The sequence below is a fragment of the Schistocerca gregaria genome, chromosome 9, assembly GCF_023897955.1.
Source record: "Schistocerca gregaria isolate iqSchGreg1 chromosome 9, iqSchGreg1.2, whole genome shotgun sequence".
NCBI lineage: Eukaryota > Metazoa > Arthropoda > Insecta > Orthoptera > Acrididae > Schistocerca > Schistocerca gregaria.
The window spans coordinates 209,203,447-209,230,740 of NC_064928.1; the positions used below are offsets into that span (position 1 = coordinate 209,203,447).

Here is a 27,294-nt window from a genome sequence, read left to right on the forward strand (position 1 = left end):
AGTAGTTCACACTTTAGAATTAGCAAACCACTTGCTATTTCTAAGGTGAGTTTGTCTAATGAGATGTATTCTAAGCACATTGTGAAGCTCCTGTTCAGAAACTGAAAGCCTATTTCCCATTGACATAAAAACTGGTGTCTAACCTTCTGTTGTCCATGTTGGACTGTGGTTTGGAAACTGCAGCTAATTTAATTTATTTTTTATGTCATAAACAATCATCTGTGGCAGTCAGTCTTATATCCTCTGAAGAGGAGTCTTGAGATTGGGGAGGAGACCAAACAGTGATGTCATCAGTCTCATCGGATTAGGGAAGAATGTGGAAGGAATTAGCCATGCCCTTTTAAAGGGACCATCCTGGCATTTGCCTAAGGTAATTTATGGAAACCATGGAAAACCTAATCAGGATGTCTGGACGCATGTTCCAATCACTGTTCTTTTGAATGCGAGTCCAGTGTGCTAATCACTGCACTACCTCACTCAGTGATGAGTTTTGAGGGCTTACCCCTTCATGTTCATCTTCATGTCGATCAGTAGGTTATATTAGAGTACTGTTAGCTGGATGAACCCAGTTGTCTGTTTTATACTTCATTTTGAAAATGTTCCAGCAGAAAGAACGCTGAGAGTTGTTATAAATATACATTCTCATCATTAAATGGTGCACAAACATGAAACAACAACAAAAAACAGTCCAGAGATTGCACAGATGTAGGTGGAAATGGAAAAAAGAGGGGGCAAAAAAGGAAAAAAGAAAATCTGTACAAACTGTAACTATTTTCTATTGTTGTTTCATGACTGTAGTGTTAAATTACGAGAACGTATATTTACAACAATTCTCAGCATTCTTTCTGCTGGAAGACCTTCAAAATTAAATTTATAACAGGAAGCTGGCTACATTCAGCTAACTATATGATAATGTAATCCACCTGAAGAGAGAATAAGCCCTCAAAATACATTGTGGGACAACAGTAGCAGACACTAATAATTGTATTAATTTCGTATTTGATTTGAACTGGTGTCTCCCGTATGAAAGAAAAATTGCAGTAAATATTCTTACAAAAATTGCGAAGGATTTCTAAAATTCTAACAAATGTTCTAAGAAGAAAGAAAAATATACACAGCACTATAAAGGTAAGTTTTGTTAAAACGCCACAAAATTTTCCATAATGAAGGAAATAATTTCTGGTTAGATGAAAACTTCTTCCCATAAAACCAAATTTTCTAACTTGCTTCTACAGGAGTTAACCTCATTTCCCTAACTGCAGTCACACACTGTGGCAAATACAGAAATTTTATGCTGCTGGAGTGAAAGCTAAGGCATAGGCTGGGCAGACACACGGGGGTGGGGCCGCGCCACGGTGGGGCGGAGTTACCTGCTGCGCCCCCTGGAATGCATGGTAGTAGCACGACACGTACGTCATGATGGCGCGCTCATCCGGCTTTGGTGTGTTGATCAGGTCTGCAAGAACAAGGACGCTCTGACTCCAGACACTGCTAGTCTGTCATCACACTCTCCTCAATATGCATAATGGTGCTTGCATCAGGACATTCATTCCACAGAGGGCCTAAGAAGATCTGAGAAACTATGATAGCTTCTTTTCCATGTCAAGTTCAATCCCCCCCCCCCCCCCAAAAAAAAGAAAGAAAGAAAGAAAAAGAAAAATAAAAATAATAATAATAATAATAATAATAATAATAATAATAATAATAATAATAATAATAATAATAATAATAATAATTATTATTATTATTATTATTATTATTATTATTATTTTGTATGGGGAAGGTCAGTCCATTCACTTTCTCCACTGTAATTTTAATTTCTTAAACTATTTAGAAAACTGTAATTTGTAATATAACTTTTCCCTTTTTTCTGAACATACCATTAAAAAAGGTTAAAGTAGTTCTGTGTCATCAACTGGAGGTGCAACAGAGGAGTGGTACAGAATGCATGTTGATCAGAAGTTAACATGCCGAACTACTTGGAAGAATAATTTTCACAGCATGCTTCAGCCCTCTGAATATTGACTACATTAAATCTTGGGTAAGATTCATACATTTTGCTACATTCATTTCAGTGTCAGCCAATGAAACAATACACTTGGGAATAAATGCTCTGAAAAAGAGGTGTCTCTGATTCACATATGTAAGGACACTTACTGTAGAATAAAATATCCTATAATTTGAAATACATTTTCCAAACTTTTGTCTTCATAAATAAAAATATTGACCAGTACGTTATGAAACAATAAATACACAAACAGGGCACCAGATCCCACCATAGTTTACATCTGATCAGCAATGACATCTGTATTCTATCAAGGCACAAATATCGTGTGGTTTACCATCAGCTATCAAGCTAAAACATCAATTAAAAAAGTACCTGTAATAAAAAACAGTCAATGTTACTGTAGTGGTTATAATTTACTGTAGGAAATGATACAACTGTCAAAAAATGTAGCTTCTGGGAATTTGGGTATGTACAGAGTGAGTCATAAATGAGTAAAATTATTCCAAGGACCTCTTGCTCCTATGTGCAACATGTTAACAAAAATTTATTTCCTCACCCTCCCCCCACCCTCTCCTGCAACTATTGTTTACAAAATAAAGGGAAAACAGTTGACTGGGAAGATAAAGGGAAAAATCTTATCTCATTACAGATTACTAGTAATTGCTAGAGAACTTTTAACTGCACTTTACCAACAGTGGCAGAATGTTGTCTTCTGCGAAACAAATTTGCAGCTGCAAACGCAAAGAGCTGCCAACAGACTATCACTATGTATCCAATTTGTGCCTTCAGGTCACACTTTTTTTCTTAGCTTGTACTGGCAAACAGTAACAACCAAAAGTTCCCTACGTATTTCTGAAATCCACGAGATTCTGTTGCACTGCCATTTAGTGGTGTAGGAACATGGGAAGACAAACAATTTTGCATTTGCAGCTCAAAGTGCAACACTACACATGAAATATTTTCCCTTATTAATGATTCAGCCTGTATATTTAAAAAAAAGAACTGTATTGTCTTTTTCCAGTGCTCCTATTTTCTTTACATATTTTGTAATTTTGCTGTATTGTCTCCGCCCAACCCATGTCGTCCTTTTCTCATCCACTGTTAATATCAGTACAATGTAAAGTGTTTAAGTATGAATACAATAGTCTGTTCAGAAAAAATAAAGGTTTCTAATGTAACTTCAACTGACAGTCAAACATGGTTTATCACAGAGTGACTGTGCTCTGGCAAACTTGTTTACAATGTGTGTAATGCTAAATAATGTACTAAGAAAGTAACACTAGTACAATAAACATACCATCAGGATCCAACATGCGAGGTATGTCCAGGTACTTCTCAGCAACATCGAACGCGGTGTTCAAGTTCTCCAGTGGGTTGTCCTTTGACAGCTTGTGGTAGTCAATAAGGTCGGGGCGGTGACGGTGGATCAGAGCGCAGAAGGCCAGACCATCTTTGAAGCTGCAAGGAGAAATGTTTCATTGAATTTCAGTCTAGGCACTAAGTTTCACAACACCACACATAAAATTGTAATTTGCTTTACCTTAGCATACTGTAACTATCAGCATGAAAAACACACACACACACACACACACACACAAACACACACACACACACACAAACACACACAAACACACACAAACACACACAAACACACACACACACACACACACACACACACACACACACACACACACAGAGAGAGAGAGAGAGAGAGAGAGAGAGAGAGAGAGAGAGAGAGAGAGAGAGAGAGAGAGAGAGAGAGAGAGAGAGAACACATCTGAAATAGGTAGGCTAACTACAAATTGCTTGTTACCAGTCACAAGATTGTGATCTATCTTCAGGTAGCAAACAAACACCACTACTGCTGCTGCTGCAGTTATCCCAAAACCACCACCAAAAAATTATGTGCATCTAAATGAAAATGTGCTCTCATATATTGGGGGAAATATATTCCGCAAATAGGAAGCTGTTTAGCAGTTCATAATGTGATGCTTATATCATTATCTATTGTTTTGTGTATGTATTTTGAAAATCATGTTTTGGCACACTATCTGTAATTCACTTAATTGAAACTACCGATTTCAAGCAACAGAGCCTCGCCTCATTTCTTTTTATGCCTGAGGAAAATATGTTGTTTCAATAAAGTGAGCCACAGCTATTGTGTCAAGTCACGAGTTTCCACAAATACTTAAAACCTGTAAATTATTTTCACCTAACAAACTTTTATTCCCATTCTTTTAAAACTTACACCAGTTTCAGAGAATCATTTGAAAATGGCTACACATGCAAAATAGTGCAATAATGAAAGCCACATAAAATGATATTTAGATCTATCAAATAGCAGCCAGTGAGGAAGAATGCTGTCAGACAATTTGTAGTGACCGTAGATCTTGTTTCCTTTAAAACCTTATTTCTGTGTGTCACTCTATGGTTAGGTTAAAAGAATGAACATTGGTTCCCTAATACAGTCATCGCCTTGCCAAACAATCTGTCTCATATGAACAATAACACCATTTTCTGCATGCTAGCACTAAATGGTAACTATTTCATTTTGCTTCTCCAGAGTTCACAACAACAATTTTTGCTCCTCGGTGCCTGTAATGTTCAATATAGGGGTGGTTATTGTAGAGTTCTTCATGCTTATATTTGTAAGGACATATGGAAGAGAAATGAAAAACAACTGTAAAAAATATTTTAATTTCCACATAAAAAGGTTAACATTTGTTAATTGTGTACCATATTTACATTCCAGGTTATGAGTGTCGCTCAGTGTAATGACCATCTGTATCCACAACAGCCTTGAACCCCACTAGACATACCATTTCACAACTGTTTGCAGTGCTTTCTGAACGGTGGACCACAGAATGGTCAGCTGTCTCGACATAGTTCATGCACTGCTTTAAGACCGCACATGGCATCAAGCATTTCTCTCAGCCATGGCAACAGTAACTTCAACAATTTGTGGCACAATTGGCTATCAGCCTCTCCTAGGAGCAACTCCCAAATTGCCAGTTAATTCAAACTTCTGAATCATGCTTTTCAACCTTGGTGCAGAAAGTGGATCTCTCCATATTCCTTTAATGCACTGGTATTCATGAAGAGCAGTGGCACTATTGTTGCTGTTTTGATAAAACAGCTTTACGAGTAAAGCCTTGCTCAACTTGTCCAGTCCCATGCCGAATGTCTGCAAGTGTAATGCACACCGATGCTCATGTTTCGACACGATGCCACTGTACCAATACCCACGCTTATCTGCAAGTTATGACATTATCACTACCGGCACTGTAAATCCTGCAGCCCACAGTTTGAACATCCTTCCTACGAAGTTGGTTTTCTGTCTATGCTGGTTCAAGTAGTGAACATTTAATTATAACCATTTTGTAATACAAATAGATGTAATAAAATTTTATTCATCATCTCAAAAAAAAAAAAAAAAAAAAAAAAAAAAAAAAAAAAGAGGTTATGCAATTGATGTTTTGTTTTCAGGTACATCTCTGCAGTCCCGGTGCTCTCTGATATCTCCACAGCACACTACAGTCATCTGCCACTAGAAAAGACAAAATAAAATGTTGCACACTACTGATAATGTAGAATATTGTGGTAACACATTTTTGACCCTGAAGGGGAATAAAGCAAGAAAGACACGTGCCAAGTTGGCAGTAGTGTATGGAAATAATGCATCGTTATATGGCACAACGGTTAGATGACTAAGACACATCCTTTGCAGTCAAAGAAGTCTGAAATGACACACTGCCTCCCTACGAAGAATCCATAGCAACAAAAGTGGATACCCCAATGTTCAAAGATCAACATGACAACAGAGAAACTGACAGTCAGTCACAGTTCAGTTCCTGATATGTTGCACAACATTTTAAACGGACATATGTCATCACCTACTGGGTTTTGCACCCATTTGAAGAGACCACTGAACTGAGGCAGTAGCAGAAATGTAACTGAGTCAGCCTAATTCCAATGATTCCAGCAGCCACCTAATAGCCGCGAGTGAGTGCTGCATGTATCACTGTGAACTTGAGAAAAAGGAATTAGGTAAACAATGGAAACTTGTGGGTTCAACAGTGCCAAAAATCATAAAAATCACACAAACATTAAGCACAGCAATGTAGAGAGTTTTTGGGGAATGCCATGGCATGGTGCTTGCAGATTATGCTCGAAGGGACAACCACCACATGTGCACACTAGAAAAATTTGACACTGTTACAGGAGGCTGTCAAGACGAAAAGTCATGGGACGCTGTATGAGAGGGTGTTGTTGTGCTGGACAACATCCCTGCTCATTCTGTACAGAATTCATTCATTCACACATGTTACTTATTAGGGCTATCACATTCCTCCCCTCCCCCCCCCCCCCCCCCCCCCGACTTGACGCGCAGTGACATTCCTCTTTCCTTGGTTGAAGACATCGTTGCGCAGAGACCAACAACGATGTTACATTTGAGAAGGAGCATTTCCTGAACAGCCGAGATCACCACCAAGTCATATGTCAGTGAGAAAAGAGTGTCACATTGATGGGTGAATATGGAGAAGTATAATCCCATCAAGTTTCAGTGTCACAGTTTAGTTTCTTCAAGATGATTAATTTTTTTTTCTATGACTACCTTTCATGTAACATAAAAACAGGAAATAAAATCACACACAAGTCTCAGTGAGTGTCAGCTGCCCAGCAATACAGTTCCAGCAAAGTATGCGAGTGCATTTGTAGCACATTTACAGAAAACGTGTGTCAAGTGTCGAGCCCTCACCTGAGGTGGAAGTTCTGCACGTTGACGTTCTTGTAGGGCGCAGTCTTGCGCTGGCACCACAGCAGCAACCCCTCCTTGGCTGTCATCTCTTCCACCGAGATGTCCTGGATGGCGAAGCGCAGGATGATGGTCCAGATCATACCCAGCGTCATCTTCAGGTTGCCGTCCACAATTTCTGTGAGAAGTACAAGACATTAAGTTGGACAGGCCATTATTCACAACCTTAGACTCATCTCAAAGAGACACACACACACACACACACACACACACACACACACACACACACACACACACACACACACACACACACCACAAAAAAATACTCTCATGATCTACTAATTAAGAGGTAGAATAATGTTACATTAAAGGTTTAACACAATACATCAAGCATTAAAGTAAGTGTTGATCGAGGGAGGACATAGAAGCAATTCAGAGGCGGGCTGCTAGATTTGTTACTGGTAGGTTTTATCATCTCGCGAGTGTTAAGGCAATGCTTCAGGAACTCGGTTGGGAGTCTCTGGAGGAAAGGAGGCGTTCTTTTCGTGAATCGCTACTGAGGAAATTTAGAGAACCAGCATTTGAGGCTGACTGCACTACAATTTTACTGCCGCCAACTTATATTTTGCGGAAAAAGCACAAAGATAAGGTAAGAGAGATTAGGGCTCTTACAGAGGCATATAGGCAGTCATTTTTCCATCGTTCTGTTTGGGAGTGGAACAGGGAGAGAAGATGCTAGTTGTGGTACGAGGTGCCCTCCGCCACTCACCGTATGGTGAATTGCAGAGTATGTATGTAGATGTAGATGAATGGACTTGGGCAACTTTATAAGGGTTGAAAAATCCCAGATGGATTTGTTACTCAGGTGATACCCAATTTCTAGTCCACGTTCGAAGTAAGTCATTGAAGTCTCCCGACCGACCTACTCTGGTGTAACTGCTTCTCTACTGACAACACAATACTGCCCGCCTCCTTTTACCTAGTAGCCAAAACCGTATTACATAAGGGTGTCCGGATACTCTGGATCAGACAGTATTCTGGTGTCTCCACAGTAATGTCATTGTTGCAGTTTTTCCCTGTGTATCGAGGGTGGTAATTTGAAATAATTACTTTTTGAACACTACTGTATTTTTGCAAACCAATGACTGTCATCATCCGATGTCCCCAACATAATTCAATAGATGGAAAGAACGAACACCACAAAATCAATAGCCAACCTTTAGCCTCAGTATGAATGACATCATACGCAGTGTCAGACTAGCAAATTATTAAATATTGCTTATCCAATGTACATATGTTGTTGTTGTGGTTGTTGTTGTGGTTGTTGTGGTCTTCAGTCCTGAGACTGGTTTGATGCAGCTCTCCATGCTACTCTATCCTGTACAAGCTGCTTCATCTCCCAGTATCTACTGCAACCTACATCCTTCTGAATCTGCTTAGTGTATTCATCTCTTGGTCTCCCTCTACGATCTTTACCCTCCACGCTAGCCTCCGTTACTAAATTGGTGATCCCTTGATGCCTCAGAACATGTCCTACCAACCGATCCCTTCTTCTAGTCAAGTTGTGCCACAAAATCTTCTTCTCCCTAATCCTATTCAATACCTCTTCATTAGTTATGTGATCTACCCATCTAATCTTCAGCATTCTTTTGTAGCACCACATTTTGAAAGCCTCTATTTTCTTCTTGTCCAAACTATTTATCGTCCATGTTTCACTCCATACTTTCAGAAACAACTTCCTGACACTTAAATCTATACTCGATGTTAATAAACTTCTCTTCTTCAGAAACGCTTTCCTCGCCATTGCCAGTCTACATTTTATATCCTCTCTACTTCGACCATCATCAGTTATGTTGCTCCCCAAATAGCAAAACTGCTTTACTACTTTAAGTGTCTCATTTCCTAATTTAATCCCCTCTGCATCACCCGACTTAATTCGACTACATTCCATTATCCTTGTTTTGCTTTTGTTGATGTTCATCTTATATACTCCTCTCAAGACACTGTCCATTCCATTCTACTGCTCTTCCAAATCCTTTGCTGTCTCTGACTGAATTACAACGTCATCGGCGAACCTCAAAGTTTTTATTTCTTCTCCATGGATTTTAATACCTACTCCGAATTTTTCTTTTCTTTCCTTTACTGCTTGCTCAATATACAAATTGAATAACATCGGGGAAAGGCTACAACCCTGTCTTACTCCCTTCCCAAACACTGATTCCCTTTCATGTCCCTCGACTCTTATAACTGCCATCTGGTTTTGGTACAAATTGTAAATAGCCTTTCGCTACCTGTATTTTACCCCTGCCACCTTTAGAATTTGAAAGAGAGTATTCCAGTACACATCGTCAAAACCTTTCTCCAAGTCTACAAATGCTAGAAACGTAGGTTTGCCTTTCCTTAATCTTTCTTCTAAGATAAGTCTTAAGGTCAGTATTGCCTCACGTGTTCCAGTATTTCTACGGAATCCAAACTGATCTTCGCCGAGGTCGGCTTCTACTAGTTTTTCCATTCGTCTGTAAAGAATTCGTGTTAGTATTTTGCAGCTGTCGATTATTATACTGATTGTTCGGTAATTTCCACATCTGTCAACACCTGCTTTCTTTGGGATTGGAATTATTATATTCTTCTTGAAGTCTGAGGGTATTTCGCCTGTTTCATACATCTTGCTCACCAGATGATAGAGTTTTGTCAGGACTGGCTCTCCCAAGGCCGTCAGTGGTTCCAATGGAATGTTGTCTCCTCCGGGGGCCTTGTTTCGACACAGGTCTTTCAGTGCTCTGTCAAACTCTTCACGCAGTATCGTATCTCCTATTTCATCTTAATCTACATCCTCTTCCATTTCTGTAATATTGTCCTCAATAACATCGCCCTTGTATAGACTCTCTATATACTCCTTCCACCTTTCTGCTTTCCCTTCTTTGCTTAGAACTGGGTTTCCATCTGAGCTCTTGATGTTCATACAAGTGGTTCTCTTCTCTCCAAAGGTCTCTTTAATTTTCCTGTAGGCAGTATCTATCTTACCCCTAGTGAGATACGCTTCTACATCCTTACATTTGTCCTCTAGCCATCCCTGCTTAGCCATTTTGCACTTCCTGTTGATCTCATTTTTGAGATGTTTGTATTCCTTTTTGGCCTGCTTCATTTAATGCATTTTTATATTTTCTCCTGTCATAAATTAAATTCAATATTTCTTCTGTTACCCAAGGATTTCTACTAGCCCTCGTCTTTTTACCTACTTGATCCTCTGCTGCCTTCACTACTTCATCCCTCAAAGCTACCCATTCTTGAAAGTTCCTGGCAGATTAAAACTATGTGCCCGACCGAGACTCGAACTCGGGACCTTTGCCTTTCGCGGGCAAGTGCTCTACCAACTGAGCTACCGAAGCACGACTCACGTCCGGTACTCACAGCTTTACTTCTGCCAGTATCCGTCTCCTACCTTCCAAACTTTACAGAAGCTCTTCTGCGAATCTTGCAGAACTAGCACTCCGGAAAGAAAGGATACTGCGGAGACATGGCTTAGCCACAGCCTGGGGGATGTTTCCAGCAGCAGCAGAGTGAAAATCTCATCCTGGAAACATCCCCCAGGCTGTGGCTAAGCCATGTCTCCGCAGTATCCTTTCTTTCCGGAGTGCTAGTTCTGCAAGATTCGCAGAAGAGCTTCTGTAAAGTTTGGAAGGTAGGAGACGGATACTGGCAGAAGTAAAGCTGTGAGTACCGGACGTGAGTCGTGCTTCGGTAGCTCAGTTGGTAGAGCACTTGCCCGCGAAAGGCAAAGGTCCCGAGTTCGAGTCTCGGTCAGGCACACAGTTTTAATCTGCCAGGAAGTTTCATATCAGCGCACACTCTGCTGCAGAGTGAAAATCTCATTCTGGCTACCCATTCTTCTTCTACTGTATTTCTTGCCACCATTCCTGTCAATTGTTCCCTTATGCTCTCCCTGACACTCTGTACAACCTCTGGTTCTTTCAGTACCAGTAACATAATTAAAGTTTTGCATCTTCAACCTTGAAGGTTTTTAATGCTTAACATCTAGTATTTAAGACATTAATTCATTTGTAAAGTAATGAGCTGTTGAATCTGTTTTATACATGGGAGTTAGATTCCTGAAAGAATGCTTGAAGTAAGCTTTCACTACAAAGTTAACATTGAATTTCAAGAATCTTGCCATTTCAGGTGTTCAGAGTTCTGTGGCACTCCCCAAGTCAAACAACCACATGACCATATGTTCTGCACTCCTGCATATACATTCAATATCCCCTAGATGTTAGACCTATTTGAAATGGATCCCACGTATTTCAGCAATATTCGAGAATGGGTTACAAGAGCGTTTTGTAGGCAATATTCTTTGTAGATTAACTGTATACCTGACCTGGCAGACAATTTTAACAGAAACTTCAGACTTACTGCAGATGCTGCAATTATCTATAATGAAGTAGTGTCTGAAAAATTCATTCACATCTTGCTGAAATTATGAAATTGTTCGCCAAAAGCAGCAACTCATTCTAAATGTTCAGATATGCAGAACTGTGCACTTCACATAATGTACATTGGCAGTGACTATAATGTCAATTGAGTATTATCTGGAATCAGTCAACTCGTACAAATACCTGGGTGTAACAATCTGCAGAGACATGAAATGGAATGATCATATAGGCTCATAGGTAAAGCAGATGGCAGAATTCAGTTCTTTGGAGGGGTACTGCAATAATTCAATCCACAAAATAAAATAGTTTACAAAACACTCATGCATACCGTTGCATAATATTGCTCTAGTGTATGGTATCCGTAATGGGGGATATTGAAAATGTACAGTGATGAATGGCAAGAATTATAACAGGCCAGTTTGACAAGCGGAAAAGTGTCACAGAGATACTGCTGATACTGAACTCTCACACACTTTAAGATACATGCAAACTACCCTGCAAAACCAGAACTAACTGAAGAGTCTGGAAATATACGTCAGAATCCAACATGTTACTGCCATACAGTCTGCAAAAACTGGATGAAACTACTCACAGCACATGACGAGGCACTTAAGCTCTCATTCTTTTTGCAGTCTATTAGCTAACGGAACAGGATGAAACCTCTAATAGGGGGTACAATGAGAAGTATCATCTGCCATGCACTTGACAGGGCTTTACAAAGTGTCACTGTAGATGTAGGCATACTTGCTGGGTCGACTGCTAGGTGCAAGATGCTTTGGTCATGCCTCAGCTGCTCCAGCCCAATACATTCGTTACCTCTGCATGTTTTTCTGTTATGACCTTTCGACTGGCTCTGGGACAGTTAGGAGTACTATTTACAATATTTACAGTATTTGCAATCATGTGTGATTTTTTTTATTGCATATACGAAAAAGTTTAGAATTGTCTCATATTGGTACATTCTCTCAAAGCAAGACCAAATGGTATTATTTACTAATGAAGTTGGCACATTTTGAGGCATGGGAGGTAACAAATAGCTGACCCATTTTCTTCACAATAAAACTTTGTTTCGGAACAAAATTTTTTCAACAGACTACGTATGTTAACTACTGTTTCCATTGATCTGGTAAATATGAGAACACAGCAAGTCTTGAAATGCATTCTGGACATTTTCCACCTGCTTGTTATCTCTTGCTTCAAGTGAAAATTTCTCTAATTACATACAAATGAAATGATTGGTAATTCACTTATACATCTTTCCACCAATTCCTGCATTTGCAAAAGTCTCAAGTACCACAGACAGCTGTCATTTGCATTAGCTCTGATTTGGATCCGTCAAATGGGGACTTACTTGTATTTATATTTACTCATCCCATTTCATTCATGTTTGGCTGTTGGCTGCTTCACTGCTCCATCTGATGACAATGGTCTTAGGGCTGCAAATAGCGGCATTTGTCTTCTCGATTTCATAGCCACTGTAGTAGTAATTACACACTGAGATGACTGACAAGCATGGAGTGTAAATTATTCACAAAAGAATCTTCTTCTGAATCTGTCTCTGTTGATGAACATAGTGATTCTTCAAAATCGCTCTCCATTAGCAGCTGCATTGTCCCATCAAAAGTTCAGGAGCTTTCCACACACCATTACAATTCAATATAATGGTTATATGAGAATGAACAACAGTAAGATTAAAATGATGGTCTGAAGAACTATATATACCTCTAACAATGGGAATTGGGAGAGAAGAGTCAAAAAAGTGATAGAGGAATTTACTTATATGGTAAATAGGATCACAAAAAATGGTAGAGGTTGGAAATAAATTGTGAGCATAATACAGCAGGCCAAAACTGCAATTTAATTTGAGCAAAAATTTACCTGCAAGAACATTAGTCTGGAAACAAGACAACGGGCCATGAATGCATTTGTTTGGAGTGTGGTCCTGCAACCTTGTGAAACCTGGATGGTAAGAAAATGAGAGTCGATGGCTACAAGCAGTGAAGATTTGGTGCTAAGGAACTATGTTGAAGATCAGATACAGAGACAGAGACAGATTTAACCATAAATACGTGTTGAGAAGAATATGGGAAACCAGTTCTCTCTGGATGCACGTCGAAACAAAAAGAGACTAACTCATACAACTCATTCCGAGACACATTAATATCATAGGAAGAGTAGCAGAAGAGCTACTGAGGGAAGAAATCACTGGGGAGAAGTACGGATGCCATGTGTGCCACAGATTACGAGTGATGTAGGGTGCTCTACATATAAGGAAATGAAGAGGAAGCCAGACAGAAGTACGAAACACTTCAACTGCTGTGGCACTACACTGCATCATTATTGTTAAATAGAATCCACATTCTGACTGCAATTCATATTATAATGAACACAACCAATCTGACTTCCACAACAAATCGCCACAATATAGTGCCCTCACCTGCAACAAAATATCTTCTTTGTAAATTTGATTCTTTCGTAATAAATTAAGTAACATCATATACCCCCTCAACCCATGAAGTTACATTTCATTTTCACCTCCCCTTCCGACGACTTCATTTTTAGGTACGATATGGTGGCGCCTGTGTTATTTACAGTCTAAGGTTCCTGCAGACATGCATGCATGTCTCAAGGGACAGGCACTGTGCCAACTACAGCCATTATGAAATACAGTAAATGAATTCACAGTTGCAAATATGGACAACGGTCAGCCGTATACTGGAATGACACAATGAAAATTTGTGTTGGACGGGGCTCGAACCCGGATTTTCCACTTTTCACAAAAGCAGTCGCCTTATCATTTGGCTACCCTGGCACAGCTTACGGCCAGGCCCAAATTTCCGTATTTCGTCAATCTAGTTTCTACAACAACACATAGACGTTTTCGACTGGCTACGAGTCTTGCTCAGATAGCCAAATGGTAAGGCGACCGCTCGAGATATGCGGGAAATCCGAGTTCGAGCATCGTCCGATACAAATTTTCATTGTCGTCACTACATTATACAGCTGATAGCTCACCATGTTCACAGATGCGAATACATTAAATGTATTTAATCTTCGGCGTTCCATATCTCAATCAGTAAAAACTGAAACCTTACAGCACCATTTTGTTAGCTGGCTGTCTGTCCGTCCAACCTTTTAGACCCTTGTTTCTTAGGATGACGCTGAAATAAATGTCACATACTATAAGTCTTTTCTGGTGCAAAATATTTAAACTTCTAAGTCAGTGCACTCAAGAGATATGGCCATTTACCTAGGATATTTTGATATCTTGCCAGTATCGATATTGACAACTGTCTAAAATCGTCTAATTCTCGATTCCCAGGATGGATGGACTACCTATATAACTTTGTACGGACTCCGAAGTGCGCGAGTACTACTCGGACTGAAGTAGATCTTTGTCAGTGAATGTTTATTCATGCACCAGGATCGTAGAACCGAAATTCTTCTCTTCGACCAGTGTTTGTTAAACTGTGTTCCGCGGGACTCTGGGCTTCCGGGATATCGATCAATGTTTTCACGAAATTTACGTACCCTTTTTTTATAATATTTAAGGAAGTAACTTAAAAAAACTTCCACAAACTAATTTAAATAGCCGGTACGAACAAGACACCGGGAGTGAATACGCTGCATTTGTTATAGGCGAGGTGGCAAACTCAACAATGAGGGAACAACAGCACAAGGTGAGACTGTAGTAGGCCAGTGAAACAGCACTACTGCGCTTGTATCCAAAGCACTCCGTGTCACTCTGCCGTCTACCTAGGGAATGGTGAGCCCTTTTTATGCTTCTAACTGCCTAGTTAACCCTTACATTATGCATCTCAGTGCCAGTGAAACATATTACGTTCCTACACAGGTCATCAGAGATAAAGTGGTAATATGTTGCATGTTATTGTTACAGAATTCTACAATTTCAGCTTTCACCTGTAAATTGTGTTCTCTTTACGTTTCATCGCTAACATTCCATTCCGCATAATCACATCGAATTCAACTGCGCCTGCAGATAGGCAACCCAATGAAGACTTCCAAAGCACGCTGCAATCTCGTCTCCCTCGACAATTCCTGTCAATGAACTGCATGCGCCCTTATTCTCACATGTAGTGTGAGTTAGAAACTTAGAGAGATGGTATGAAACTTCCTGGCAGATTAAAACTGTGTGCCGGACCGAGACCCCAACTCAGGACCTCTGCCTTTCGCGGGCAAGTGCTCTAACCATCTGAGCTATCCAAGCACGACTCACGCCCCGTCCTCACAGGTTTATTTCTGACTTACCCTCGGCGTGTACCAACAGGATGACGCCACATGCCTTTAAGTGTAATTTAAGCAAATGTATGTATGTATGTATGTATGTATGTGGGGCCTCTTTCGAGTAGGACACCCTGTACTTCGCCTGTACAACGTTCATTGCCAAGACTTACCCTCAGCTCCAATGGAGACGAGCTTGACGCCCTTGCTGGCGATGAAATCGAGCGCCTTGTTGACGTTGGCGATTTTGTGGAAGCGCATCTTGCCGCGGTCCGGCTTGGGAAGCGTCTCCCCCGAGATGACTTCGAGCAGCAGCATCAGCTTCAGCCCGTTGCGGAAGTCCTCATCGATGTTCTCGATGGAAGTGCCGGCCTTTCGCAGGTGCGAGTTGCACCACGCAGTGAACGTCTGCAGAGATGGAAGAGCAAAAAATTAACGTCAGCCTCCACACAAAACAACATGGCGTAGCACCACTACAATAATGCATATACACTAACAAGGAAAGCATCCACTCAGCTGGTCAGCGATTCTGCTCATCTCTCGCACGCTTGTAGTACATACACTATCTAGTGACAAGTATAGCGTTCATCATAATAGAGGAACTCTGGCTCAAGTTTACAGAGTGCGTTCCATAAGTAATGCGATCATTTCTTTTCTGACGCAACGGTACACCAGGGCGTGTTGTAACCGGCTGTGCTAAGTGAAGGGGGTGTCAGCTTCAAAACTCTCTTTGTCTCATTCGGCTGCGTGCTGCCGGAGAGTCAGGACGTGCGTTCCCGTCAACCCCGTTTTGAGTTTATGTAACACGGCACAATGGATCATTCTGCAGAGCAACGGTACGCTATCAATTTTTGCTTTAACTTGGGGATGTCAGCCACCGAAACGTTTCCATTCCTTCAGCATGCCTTTCGGACTAATTGCTTGTCCAAATCACAAGTTCTCCGATGGCACAAGTCGTTCACGGAGGGCCGAGATATCACCGACGAACCTCGCAGTGTACAGCCATCAACCGCTCGAGTCGACGAAAATGTGACGCATGTGAGCGATTGTTTGAACTCTGACAGACGGCTGAGCCTTAAATTAATAGCACAAACTCTAAACATGCCAAAAACAACCGTTTTTCGCGTTGTGACCGAAGATTTGGACATAAGAAAGATGTGTGCCAAACTCGTCCCAAAAGTGCTGACCGACGAACGCAAGCACATGCGAGTGCTTTGGTGCCGAGAAATGTTGGAAATGTGTGAAAATGATCCTCATTTTTTAAACTCAGTTATCACTCGTGATCAGTCGTGGATTTTTTAGTATGACCCTGAGACAAAAAGGCAGAGTTCAGAGTGGCACACCCCATCGTCCGAAGAAAGCACGCATGAGCAAGTCCAGGATCAAAACCATGCTCATTGTCTTCTTTGACGTCAGAGGCATTGTCCACCACGAATTCGTACCTACCAGGACTACAGTGAACTCAGCTTTCTACTTGGAAGTTCTCAAAAGACTGAAAAGGAAGGTCTCGCGCTGCTGAAGCGACACAAAGGACACGAGGAAAGTTCACCACCACAACGCGCCGAGTCACAACTTCATTGCCAGAGACTTCCTGACCAGGACCAAGACCCCATTGGTTCCCCAGCCTCCCTACAGTCCTGATCTGGCTCCCGCTGACTTTTGATTCCTCGGTTAAAAGGAGTCATGAAAGGAAAACTTTGGGACACTTTTGAAAGCATCCAGACGCATGTTACATCAACTCTAAAAGGACATTCCGGAAAAGGCATTCCAGGCATGGAAATTCCAGAAGTGTATCGACGCAAGAGGGTGCTAATTTGAACATTTTTCATTATTTGTACGAATATATTCAATAAATGATTTTTTATGAATTTGGTCACGTTGCTTATGGAACGCACCTTGTAAAAGAAAAGTTGAGCACGCACTGGATAGACACGTAACCCAGTAGAACAATTCATAATGGGAGGGAACCTCCATGGTAGACAGTCACTGTAAAGAAACCTCTACAGAAACGTAGATCACTGCACAATAGGTGTAAGACGAAGCGTAGAGCTATAAATAGAGAGATGCTGCATGAACTGCGTTTGGCTATCAAGAGGGCAATGCGTAATGCTTTCAATGACTACCGTAGTAGAATACTGTCGAACGACATTTCACAAAATCCTAAGAAATTCGTATGTAAAGGCTGTTAGTGGCATCAAAATTAGTGTCCAGTCCCTTGCGAACGAGACAGGAAATGAAAACTGAGGGTAGCAAAGCAAACGCTGAAATGCTTACCCCTGTTTTCAAACGTTTCTTTACAAAGGAAAACCTTAGAGAATTGCCCCTAGGTGATCCTGGTACCACTGAAAAGATGAATGAAATAAGTATTAGGGTCAGTGGTGTTGAGAAACAGCTGAAATCGTTAAAATTGAACAAAGCTCCGGGACCTTATGGAATCCCTGACAGATTCTACCTATATTGAAATTGCGGCTGAGTTAGCGCCTATTCTAACTATACCGTAGATCCCTCGAACATAAAACCGTGTCCAGTTCTCTGAAAATGGCATAGGTCACAACTGTCTACAAGAAGTGAAGTGATCCACAAAACTACCGTCCAGTATCCTTGACATTGATCTGTTTTAGAATCTTAGAACATAATCTGAGCTCTAACATAATGAGGTCTCTTGATCAGAATGACCTTCTCAGTGCCAACCAACATGGACTTCGAAAACATCGATCATGTGGAATCCAACTCGCATTTTTCTCGACATACTGGAAGCTATTGGAGCAAGGCAACCACGTAGATGTAGTGTTTCTTGATTTCCGAAAAGCCGTACCTATGCTTATTGTCAAAAGTACGCTCATATGGTATCAAGTGAAATTTGGATCGAGGACTTTTTGGTAGGGAGGACACAGCACGTTATCTTGGATGGAGTCATCGCCAGATGTAGAAGTACCTTCGGATGAACACCAGGGAAGTGTGTTCATGATGTATATTAATCATCTTGCAGAAAACATTAATAGTAAAAAGTCAAACCATCGTTCTTCTCGCGCTCCATACGCAAATGGAACAGAAAGAAACCCTAATATCTGGAACAATGGAACGTACGCTCTGCCATGCTCCTCACGGTTGTTTGCAGAGTATGCATGTAGATGTAGAATAAACCTGATGTAAACATTACAATTACGTGCTCTTTCGTGTTTGCTGGAATCTCATCGGATTTCCTTTCCCGTGGAACGGAAGTCAAGCTGTTTCCAGAACAATCAAGTACTATCGTACGGATACGTTCGATGCCTTATTAGGCGCATATAGACTGGGCGATAATGTCGGACAACTGTACCGGCGCATTTAATTTGGACATAACTGGTCAGTCAGTTGGTCCAACTAACCCGCAATGATGTGAGCAGTTGCACTACAGACGTCAAAAAGAGACGAGCAGAGAAACACTACAGCTTCGAATATCAATTTTTAAACAGAATGAAACAATATTCGACAAAACTTTGGCAATACCGTACACTTCTTAGCTGACCGGACAGAAAACATAAAATAATCACTTAGCATAGCATTTTAATTACAAACAAGAGTGATGAAAATTCTTAAGCTAAACACATGGTAATTTTTCTGTTGGGCTATATGTGACGCAAAAGCATACTGCACGGACTTCACCGTATTGTTGAATACTGAAGCCACTGAAGATATTAATTACAGTCAGTCGTCTGTTAACCTTGTCTCTTTACGTCTAAACTGCAACTGCTCAAATCATTGCAGGTTAGTGCTGTCCCAGCTAAATGCGCAGTAAAGCTGTTGTCCCGCCTCTGTCTATGTGCGTGTAACAGCATAAACGTATCCTTTTCTTGTCGATTCTTCGAAGAACCTCCTCATTCTGTATCTTATGATTTTATCTAATTTTCAACATTCTTCTGTAGTACCACATCTCATATGCTTCGATTATCTTCTGTTCAGGTTTTGCCACAGCCTATATTCTGCTACCGTACAAAAATTAAGCTCAAACCGTACATTCTCACAGATTTCTTCCTTTAATTAAGGCATGTGTTTAAAACTAGTACACTTATCTTGGCCAGCAACCCTGCTTTCTGGCGTAAAAAAGATTCTCACAGATTTCTTCCCTTAATTAAGGCATGTGTTTAATACTAGTACACTTATCTTGGCCAGCAACCCTGCTTTCTGGCGTTAAAAGCAACGTAAGAAATTCATGTGAAATTTAGACAACTACTCAAACGTCAGAAAGAATACAAATTGTTTCAAATTTAATTTTGCTCTGCAGTGAAGTTTTCACCGATTTGAAACTTCCTGTCAGATTAAATCTGTTTTTATCGGGGCTGATGGTAGAGGATTTGTCCACGAACGGCAACTAGTTGATATCACACATCCTGAGGCATCACGGGCTTTCGTAATGGAAGGAGATGTAAGCGGTAAAAATTATAGAGGCAGACCATGCGTCGCTACATTAAGGTGGTCCAAATCTACATCGACACTCTGCAAATCACATTTAAGTGCCTGGCAGAGAGTTCATGGATCCACCTTCATAATTCTCTATTATTCCAATCTCGGATAGCACGTGGAAAGAACGAATGCCTATATCTATCCGTACGAGCTCTCATTTCCCTTATTTTATCATGGTGATCGTTTCTCCCTAAGTAGGTCTGCGTCAACAAAATATTTTCGCATTCGAAGGAGAAGATTCCTCCGCAATGAAAAAGGCCTTTATTTGAATGATGTCCATCCCAAATGGTGTATCATTTCAGGGGGCTCCCCCCCAATTTCGTGACAATACAAAACGTACTGCCCTTCTTTGAATTTTCTCGTTGTACACCTTCAATCGTATCTGGTAAGGATCCCACAAAGCGCAGCGGTATTCTGAAAGACTGAACGAGCGTAGTGCAGGCAGCATCCTTAGAAGATGTGATTCACTTCCTAACCGTCCTGCCAATAAAACACAGTCTTTGGTTAGCTTTACCCTAAACATTTTCTGTGTGTTCCTACCAATTTAAGTTGTTCGTAACTGTAGTTCCTAAGTATTTAGTTGAATTTACGGCCTTTAGATTTGACCGGTTTTTCGTATAACCGAAGTTCAACGGATTCGTTCTAGCACTCACGTGGATGACATCACACTTCTCGTTATTTAGAGTCAACTGCCAATTTTCGCACCTTACATACATACATACATATTTTCTAAATCGTTTTGCAATTTGTTTTTATCTTCTGATGAATTTACTAGTCGGTAAACGATAGCATCATCTGCAAACAACCAAAGACGGCTACTCAGATTTGCTCCCAAATCGTTTGCATAGATAAGGAACAGTAAAGGGTCTATAACACTACTTTGGGGAATGCCAGAAATCGTTCCTGTTTTACTCCATGACTTTCCGTCAATTACTACGAACTGTTACCTCTCTGATTGGAAATCATGAATCCAGTCACATAACTGGAATATGGGCACCAATTTCACTACAAGCCGCTTGTGTGGTACGGTCTCAATTGCGTTCCGGAAATCCAGAAATACGGAATCAATTTGAAATCCTTTGTCGATAGCACTCAACACAAAGTGCGAGTAAAGAGCTAGCTGTGTTTCACAGGAACGATGTCTTCTAAATCCATGTTGACTGTGTGTCAACAGAGCGTTTTCTTAGAGGGAGTTCATAATGTTGGAACACAATACATATTCCAAAATCCTGCTGCTTATATAAATGGATGAACGATGCACTAGTTATTCGGAGATGAAGAGACTTGTACAAGACGACGACGACGACGACCACCACCACCACCACCACTGTAAAGCGACTTTTTCCATCGAGATGGCTTTTCTCAGTTCCGAACTTTATAAACGTCAAATGCCAATTACTTTGAAGAGTACAGCACACGGAGGATGTGTGCATCTTACTACGCCAGCACTACGCCAGCTCAAGTTAACTACTCTATATAACAATATTTTCGAATCGACTTTCATTTTGGTGGCCAGTAGGAAAGCTCTTCTCGGCCCCAGTGAGGGAAAGCAACAGACTCGCAAGATGTCTGGAAGGCGCCAGTGCAGACGATGATTAACGATCGGCCACGGTACACGACAGCGGCTACCAAGCTATACTTTGCTTCACACAGTGGCTGCACTTTCTCTGCACGGGCAGTTACACAGTTTTCGCGCTTCACACAGATTTTGATATCGCATGCGAATTTAGCTACCGCCTTTAATTTCATAATACTATTTTTCCAGTTCCTCGTGTCTGCTAGTTTCGGTCCAGCGAAGACTTCCGCCATCGTGCCGAATCTATGAATCTGTCCTTCCTTATCGTCTCAGATTTTAACTTTGCAAACACTTATCTCCACATCACGACAACATTCCATGAGCCCTAACCTTAAAATTATGTAATATTCCTTTCAACACACAATGCCTTCTCGACCTGCCAAGTTTACCGGAGCAATGTGAGCCACACTGCCCTTTTTTATTTTATTTTTTTAACTAATTTGTGTCTGATTTTATTCTGAGAAACTCAGTAATGTATGTACAGGGTGTTTCAAAAATGACCGGTATATTTGAAACGGCAATACAAACTAAACGAGCAGCGATAGAAATCCACCGTTTATTGCAATATGCTTGGGACAACAGTACATTTTCAGGCAGTTGTGGATTTCTCAAAATGAAAGTACATACTTGCGCCTTAAATGGATTTTGGTTAAGGTAGTTTAAACGGTAGTATCTTGACAGTCCAGCAACAGTAGTGAGGTATTTTTCACCGATTCAAACTAACAAGAATGAAGCATTGAATAAGACTGTCTCCCGCCACGGTAAAATTCCGCAGGTATCAAAAGTATTTTGAAGGAAGTGTGGCTACTTTCGACTCTGTAGCTAGACAGCATCGACATTCTTTGGCAGCAACGAGCGAAACCTTTGGGTTTCAGGAATGTCATGCCGCACATACTCGGAGTTTTCAGCGCGCCATTACGTTCGCTCTCGCCGCTGACGGAGGCACGATCAGAGAAATGGGCCACCACCAATTCACCGCGCACCTGACGGTCGGAGAAAGGCAGCGACCATCAACTCCTCTCCTCAGGATCGGTCGAATTGGCCCATCTGCCGGATTCCCCCTACCCTAAACCTCCTCAACGCCTCGTTTAGAAAGCCTTGGCGCTCCGATTCCAGTGCCAACCACTGTAAATGCACGCCAAGCGTTCCCGGTAAACAACAGTGATGTGTAACACGGCTCTAACATTAGGTAAGCTCTGTTGCATCATTGGCAGTTCGCGTACAACTGGAGCCAACTCTAGTTCATAAACTTGTAACTGCGGTGTACGGCATCACGATGAACAAACCGATGGTGTTTTCGGTGTTTTGTCGAAGGCCAATCTTAACTCGTCGGCTACAACCGATACGCCACCTGACGCAAGGAGTGACCACCATGTCGTTGCGTCATGCGAGTCACTCCGTTACAGACTGCAGTCTAAGCGTCCTGTATTAGCATGTGCGAAGATTACCAACTAAATCTTACTTAGGAACTTTTCAAGTTGCGCCCTTCACGTAATATAAAACTGTAGAGGCATTTCACAAAACGAATGACGAGTTAGTCATGTCCGCGGGATATCAAATTCAACGACATAAGGAACTTAACGAAAGGCGAAGTAAATGGCAGGCATCGATACATTGGTAGGGTACTACGAATTAGGCTGTTTTCGAAACATGTACAGCCCATCTATACAAAATACTAACCCTGCCGCACTTTCTGTCTGTGTGTCAACTACCACAGGGATTTTGATATGGTGCTCACTAATACACAGACTGATTTCCGAAGAACATTTGTATGCATAACTTATAAATATTTCATACAAATGGACTGAATTATGTATTGACTGTAGATTAAGTGGTGCCTTCTGAGAACTTTTCCAGCGTGCGCTGATTAATATTGCGACAGCTTTACACCTGAATAGGGACCTGCGACTGCTTGGTACGGCCAGCACTAACTTAAAAATCTGCAGCGTGACGGTTTGGTTATAATAAGTAGCGATATGCACAAACTTTCATCCTGAATCTATCTATTAGTGGAAACCGTATCATAATCCCTACAGTAGTTCCAGAGATTAGCCTTCATATACAGATATAAGATAGCGGCGAGGACTTTAACTTACAATAGGTATATATTTTGAGTCATTATTTAGTTATCTAACGTTGTTCTCCGAATTGTAGTCTGAACTGTACACAGTACCTGTTACAGCTACGCGAGAGAAGTAGCCCGGTCGCAAATGCTTCGCGCTAGTCTTGCGAAGTCGGGGCAGATCAAGTTGTGAACTTTTCCCAGGTGTGTGGAGCCAATATCAGGCGAGTATAATATGGGATCACCAACCGTGAACAAAGAGGGCGATGTTTGCCTCACCACGGAGACAGTGTAACAGAAGTGCGGAGAAGTTTTAACCTGCAGAAATATCTCCGAGATTCCATGAAAGCTGCTGGAGAAAGCTTAAGAACCGCCTTTGAGAGAGGAATCCAACATTCTTCCGCTACCTACCCACTCATTCTGTAGGGATCGTGCAGATACAACTGGTCTAATAAAAACTCGTCCACAGGCATACAAGCGATCCATCACGAATGGAGCTGGAAGAAACGTCGATACACGGAAGAGTAACAAGTACCCTTCACCGACTTTATTTTCAGGGTGGTGGCTCGTCTGAGAAACAATCAAACACGAAAAGCCGCAATTCTGAGAGACGGCGCGTGCGCGCGTGTGTGTGCGCGCGTGTGTGTGCGCGCGTGCGTGTGTGAGCGCGCGCGCGCGCGGCGTTGGGGGGAGGGATATCAGAACAGTTCGTTGACGGAAAAATTTACTTTATCAACTTTTTCGCCTCGTCATGCCTCGTAATAATAACGACCAACGTGTGTAACATAAGGCATCGTTGATGTCGAAGTCTATTGTGATTACATTCCAGTGTTAATCTAATGCGTTACCTGGCAACTTAAAAAATTTCTTTTCGCTGCCAAAAAAACTGTTAATAAATACTTGTTTTGTAAATAAAATCGCCTTTTTCTGCAGCAGGAAAACGCGGTTTTATTTACAAAACAAAGATTTCTATGCTTTCTGTGGAGGATGGGCACGCAAACAAACTTGTTGGGGTAAAACTTGCATTCATATACAACCAAAACTGAATTAGAAACATTTGGAATTTCAGCATGGATAAACCTGTAAAGGACAAGGAAATCTTTCGGCGAATCGAAGTCGCCATCCCGATAGTGACTCTCAGGATGTAGATGGAGAAATAGAGGGCCGAAACAAAGTTGATGGTATGCTTCAGCATCGCAACTGGGACTGTGTTATAAAGCGTCACCGTTTTTTAATTTAGCGTACGCGATACAAGAGAACTGTGTGTGGTCTTCAATATGATTTTCGTGTGGATGATAGTTCTCAGGATCTTCCATAATGGGAACAAGGAAACAGAATAGCGCCTGCCAAAGGCACCAATACAACACGCAAGACACATTGGTTACACTGCTGCCTATACGCAAGGCGCAAGTTAACTGTAATGGTCCAGCTATGGAGGAATTGGCAGTATAAATTAGCGCTGTTTTAAAAGCTTCAAATTTCCATCTCCTTCATCCCAAATGACACTTAACGAAAATATAAATCCTTACGAAAAATTTCGCAGCATTTGCCAAATGACATTTCTCTGCCTCACAATTCAAGAAAATAAGGATTATGTTGTGACTTCAGAAAAAGAAGTTACAAATATCGTCCCACACTAGGGCCATTGCTCAACAAGAATGGCGCATGATCAGAAAGGAGTACCATGTTCCGGGTTTCCTGCAGAGAGAAATTTTGCTGCGGCACGGATAAAAGGTGTATCACACTGAGCGAGTAAAATGATGCGTCAACAGGAAATGACCTCCAAAGTTGAAGTACTCAAACAGCATTATTCTTGTGGGCAAAACTTCTCTTATGCACACAGAGTCACCGTCAAATTCTGGCGGTTTGTGGACGAAATGCAGTGTAGTCAAATCGTACCAACAATTTGACAGAGCCCGCACAGACGTGAGTTATGCTGATCAGCAAATTCAGAATTGTACAATGCGTTTTCTACCTTTCCGACAAACGAAAAGAGATTTTCCGACGATGAATACATCCAGGTAGCGGTTCTCGAACGGCTCCGTTACGAACGAGCCGAGTTCTATTGTCGAGGAACTGAACGACTGATACAACAGCCCGTCCACTGTTTACTGATACTTGGTGATTTTGTTCAAAAATACTATCAACTACGTGCACCACTTTGAAGTGTAGTGCGTCTTTAAATAAAAGTTACTTGGTCTGTCGTACTGACTCAGCTTATTTTTTGAAGTCCCTTCACATTTACAAAAGAACAGAAAACTGGTCAGTCTGGACACAGCAAGTAATATTTTAACATTCAGTGTAAAGATATCCATTGAAGCGTCAAAGAAACTGGTATAGGCAAGCGTATTCAAATAGATATGTAAACAGGCAGAATACGATGCTGCGGTCGGCAACGCCTATGTAAGACAAGTGCCTGGCGCATTTGTTAAATAGGCCACTGTTGCTACAATGGGAGGTTATCAAGATTTAAATCAGTTTGAACGTGGTGTTACAGTCGGCGCACGAGCAATGGAACACAGCATCTCCGAGGCAGCGATGAAGTGGAGATTTTCCCGTACGACCATTTCACGAGTGAACCGTGAATATCAAGAGTCGGGTAAAACATCAAGTAGCCGACATCTGCGAGTCTGCGAGAACGGGACCAACAACGACTAAGAGAATTGTTCGAAGTGACAGAAGTGCAACCACTCCGCAGATTGCTGCAGATATCAATGCCGGGCCATCAACAAATGTCAGCGTGCCAACCATTCATCGATATAGGCTTTCGGAGCCTAATGCCCACTAGTGTACCCTTGTGAATCCATGACGCAAAGCTTTACGTCTCGTCTGTGCCAGTCAAAACCAACATTGAACTGTTGATGACTGCAAACATGTTGCCTGGTCAGACGATTCTCTTTTGTATTTGTATCTAGCAAATGGACGTGTAAGGGTATGGAGACAACCTCATGAATCTATGGACCCTGCATATCAGCAGGGAACTGTTCAAGCTGTTGGAGGCTCTGTAATGGTGTGGGGCGTGTGCAGGTGGAGTGATATGGGACTCCCGATACGTTTAGATACGACTCTAACGTAAGCATCCTGTCTGATGATCTGTACCCATCCACGTCCAGTGTGTATTCCGACGGACTTGGTCAATTCCAGCATGACAATGCGACACTCCACACTCCAGAATTTCTAGCCCCAGGAACACACTTCTGAGTTTAAACACTCCCGCTGACCATCAAACTCCCCAGACATGAACATCATTGCGCATGTCTGGGATGCCTTCTAGCATCCTGTTCATAAGCGATACCCACCGCCTTTCTGTCTTTCGGATTAATGGACAGCCCTGCACATGCATGAAGTGAATACCCTCCAGCACTACTTCAGACAGTCAAGTCCATTCAAGTCGGGCTGCGGCATTTATGCGTGCTCGCGTGGGGCCTACACGATATTAGGCAGATGTACCAGTTTCTTTAGTTCTTCAGTGTAGTTTGTGAAGGTATTTATGCAGCGTCAGGCGTAGTACGGAAGTGAAATGTGGACGATTATCGGATAATGGAAGCTTTTGCAATGTGGTGCAACAAAGTAATATAGACATTTTTAAGACTAAAGAGAATTGTTGCAAGCTCTATCTCTGCAGCCTAGTCTTACACTAGTAGTCTAAACAAACGATGCTATTATTTATGTAACGACGACAGTCAGGAAACCGAACAACGGAAGCTAACTCCGCTTACCTGAGGGAAGGAAAAAATGGTTCAAATGGCTTTGAGCACTATGGGACTCAACTGCTGT

At 41.5% G+C, this 27,294-nt stretch overlaps 1 protein-coding gene across 2 annotated transcripts in view; it reads right to left on the reverse strand.

Moving 5' to 3' along the window:
• Nucleotides 1–27,294, reverse strand: part of LOC126291620 (alpha-actinin, sarcomeric) — a 443,231-nt gene that overhangs the window by 54,007 nt on the left and 361,930 nt on the right. Inside the window, exons 2-5 of one of the 2 annotated variants that reach the window (XM_049985168.1) lie at nt 15,610–15,844; nt 6,768–6,942; nt 3,306–3,466; nt 1,371–1,456 (exon numbers count right to left, since the gene is read on the reverse strand). In XM_049985168.1, coding sequence (XP_049841125.1) covers nt 1,371–1,456; nt 3,306–3,466; nt 6,768–6,942; nt 15,610–15,844 — 657 coding nt within the window. The remainder of the gene's footprint in view (nt 1–1,370; nt 1,457–3,305; nt 3,467–6,767; nt 6,943–15,609; nt 15,845–27,294) is intronic. The other variant, XM_049985169.1, reaches the window with a different exon arrangement.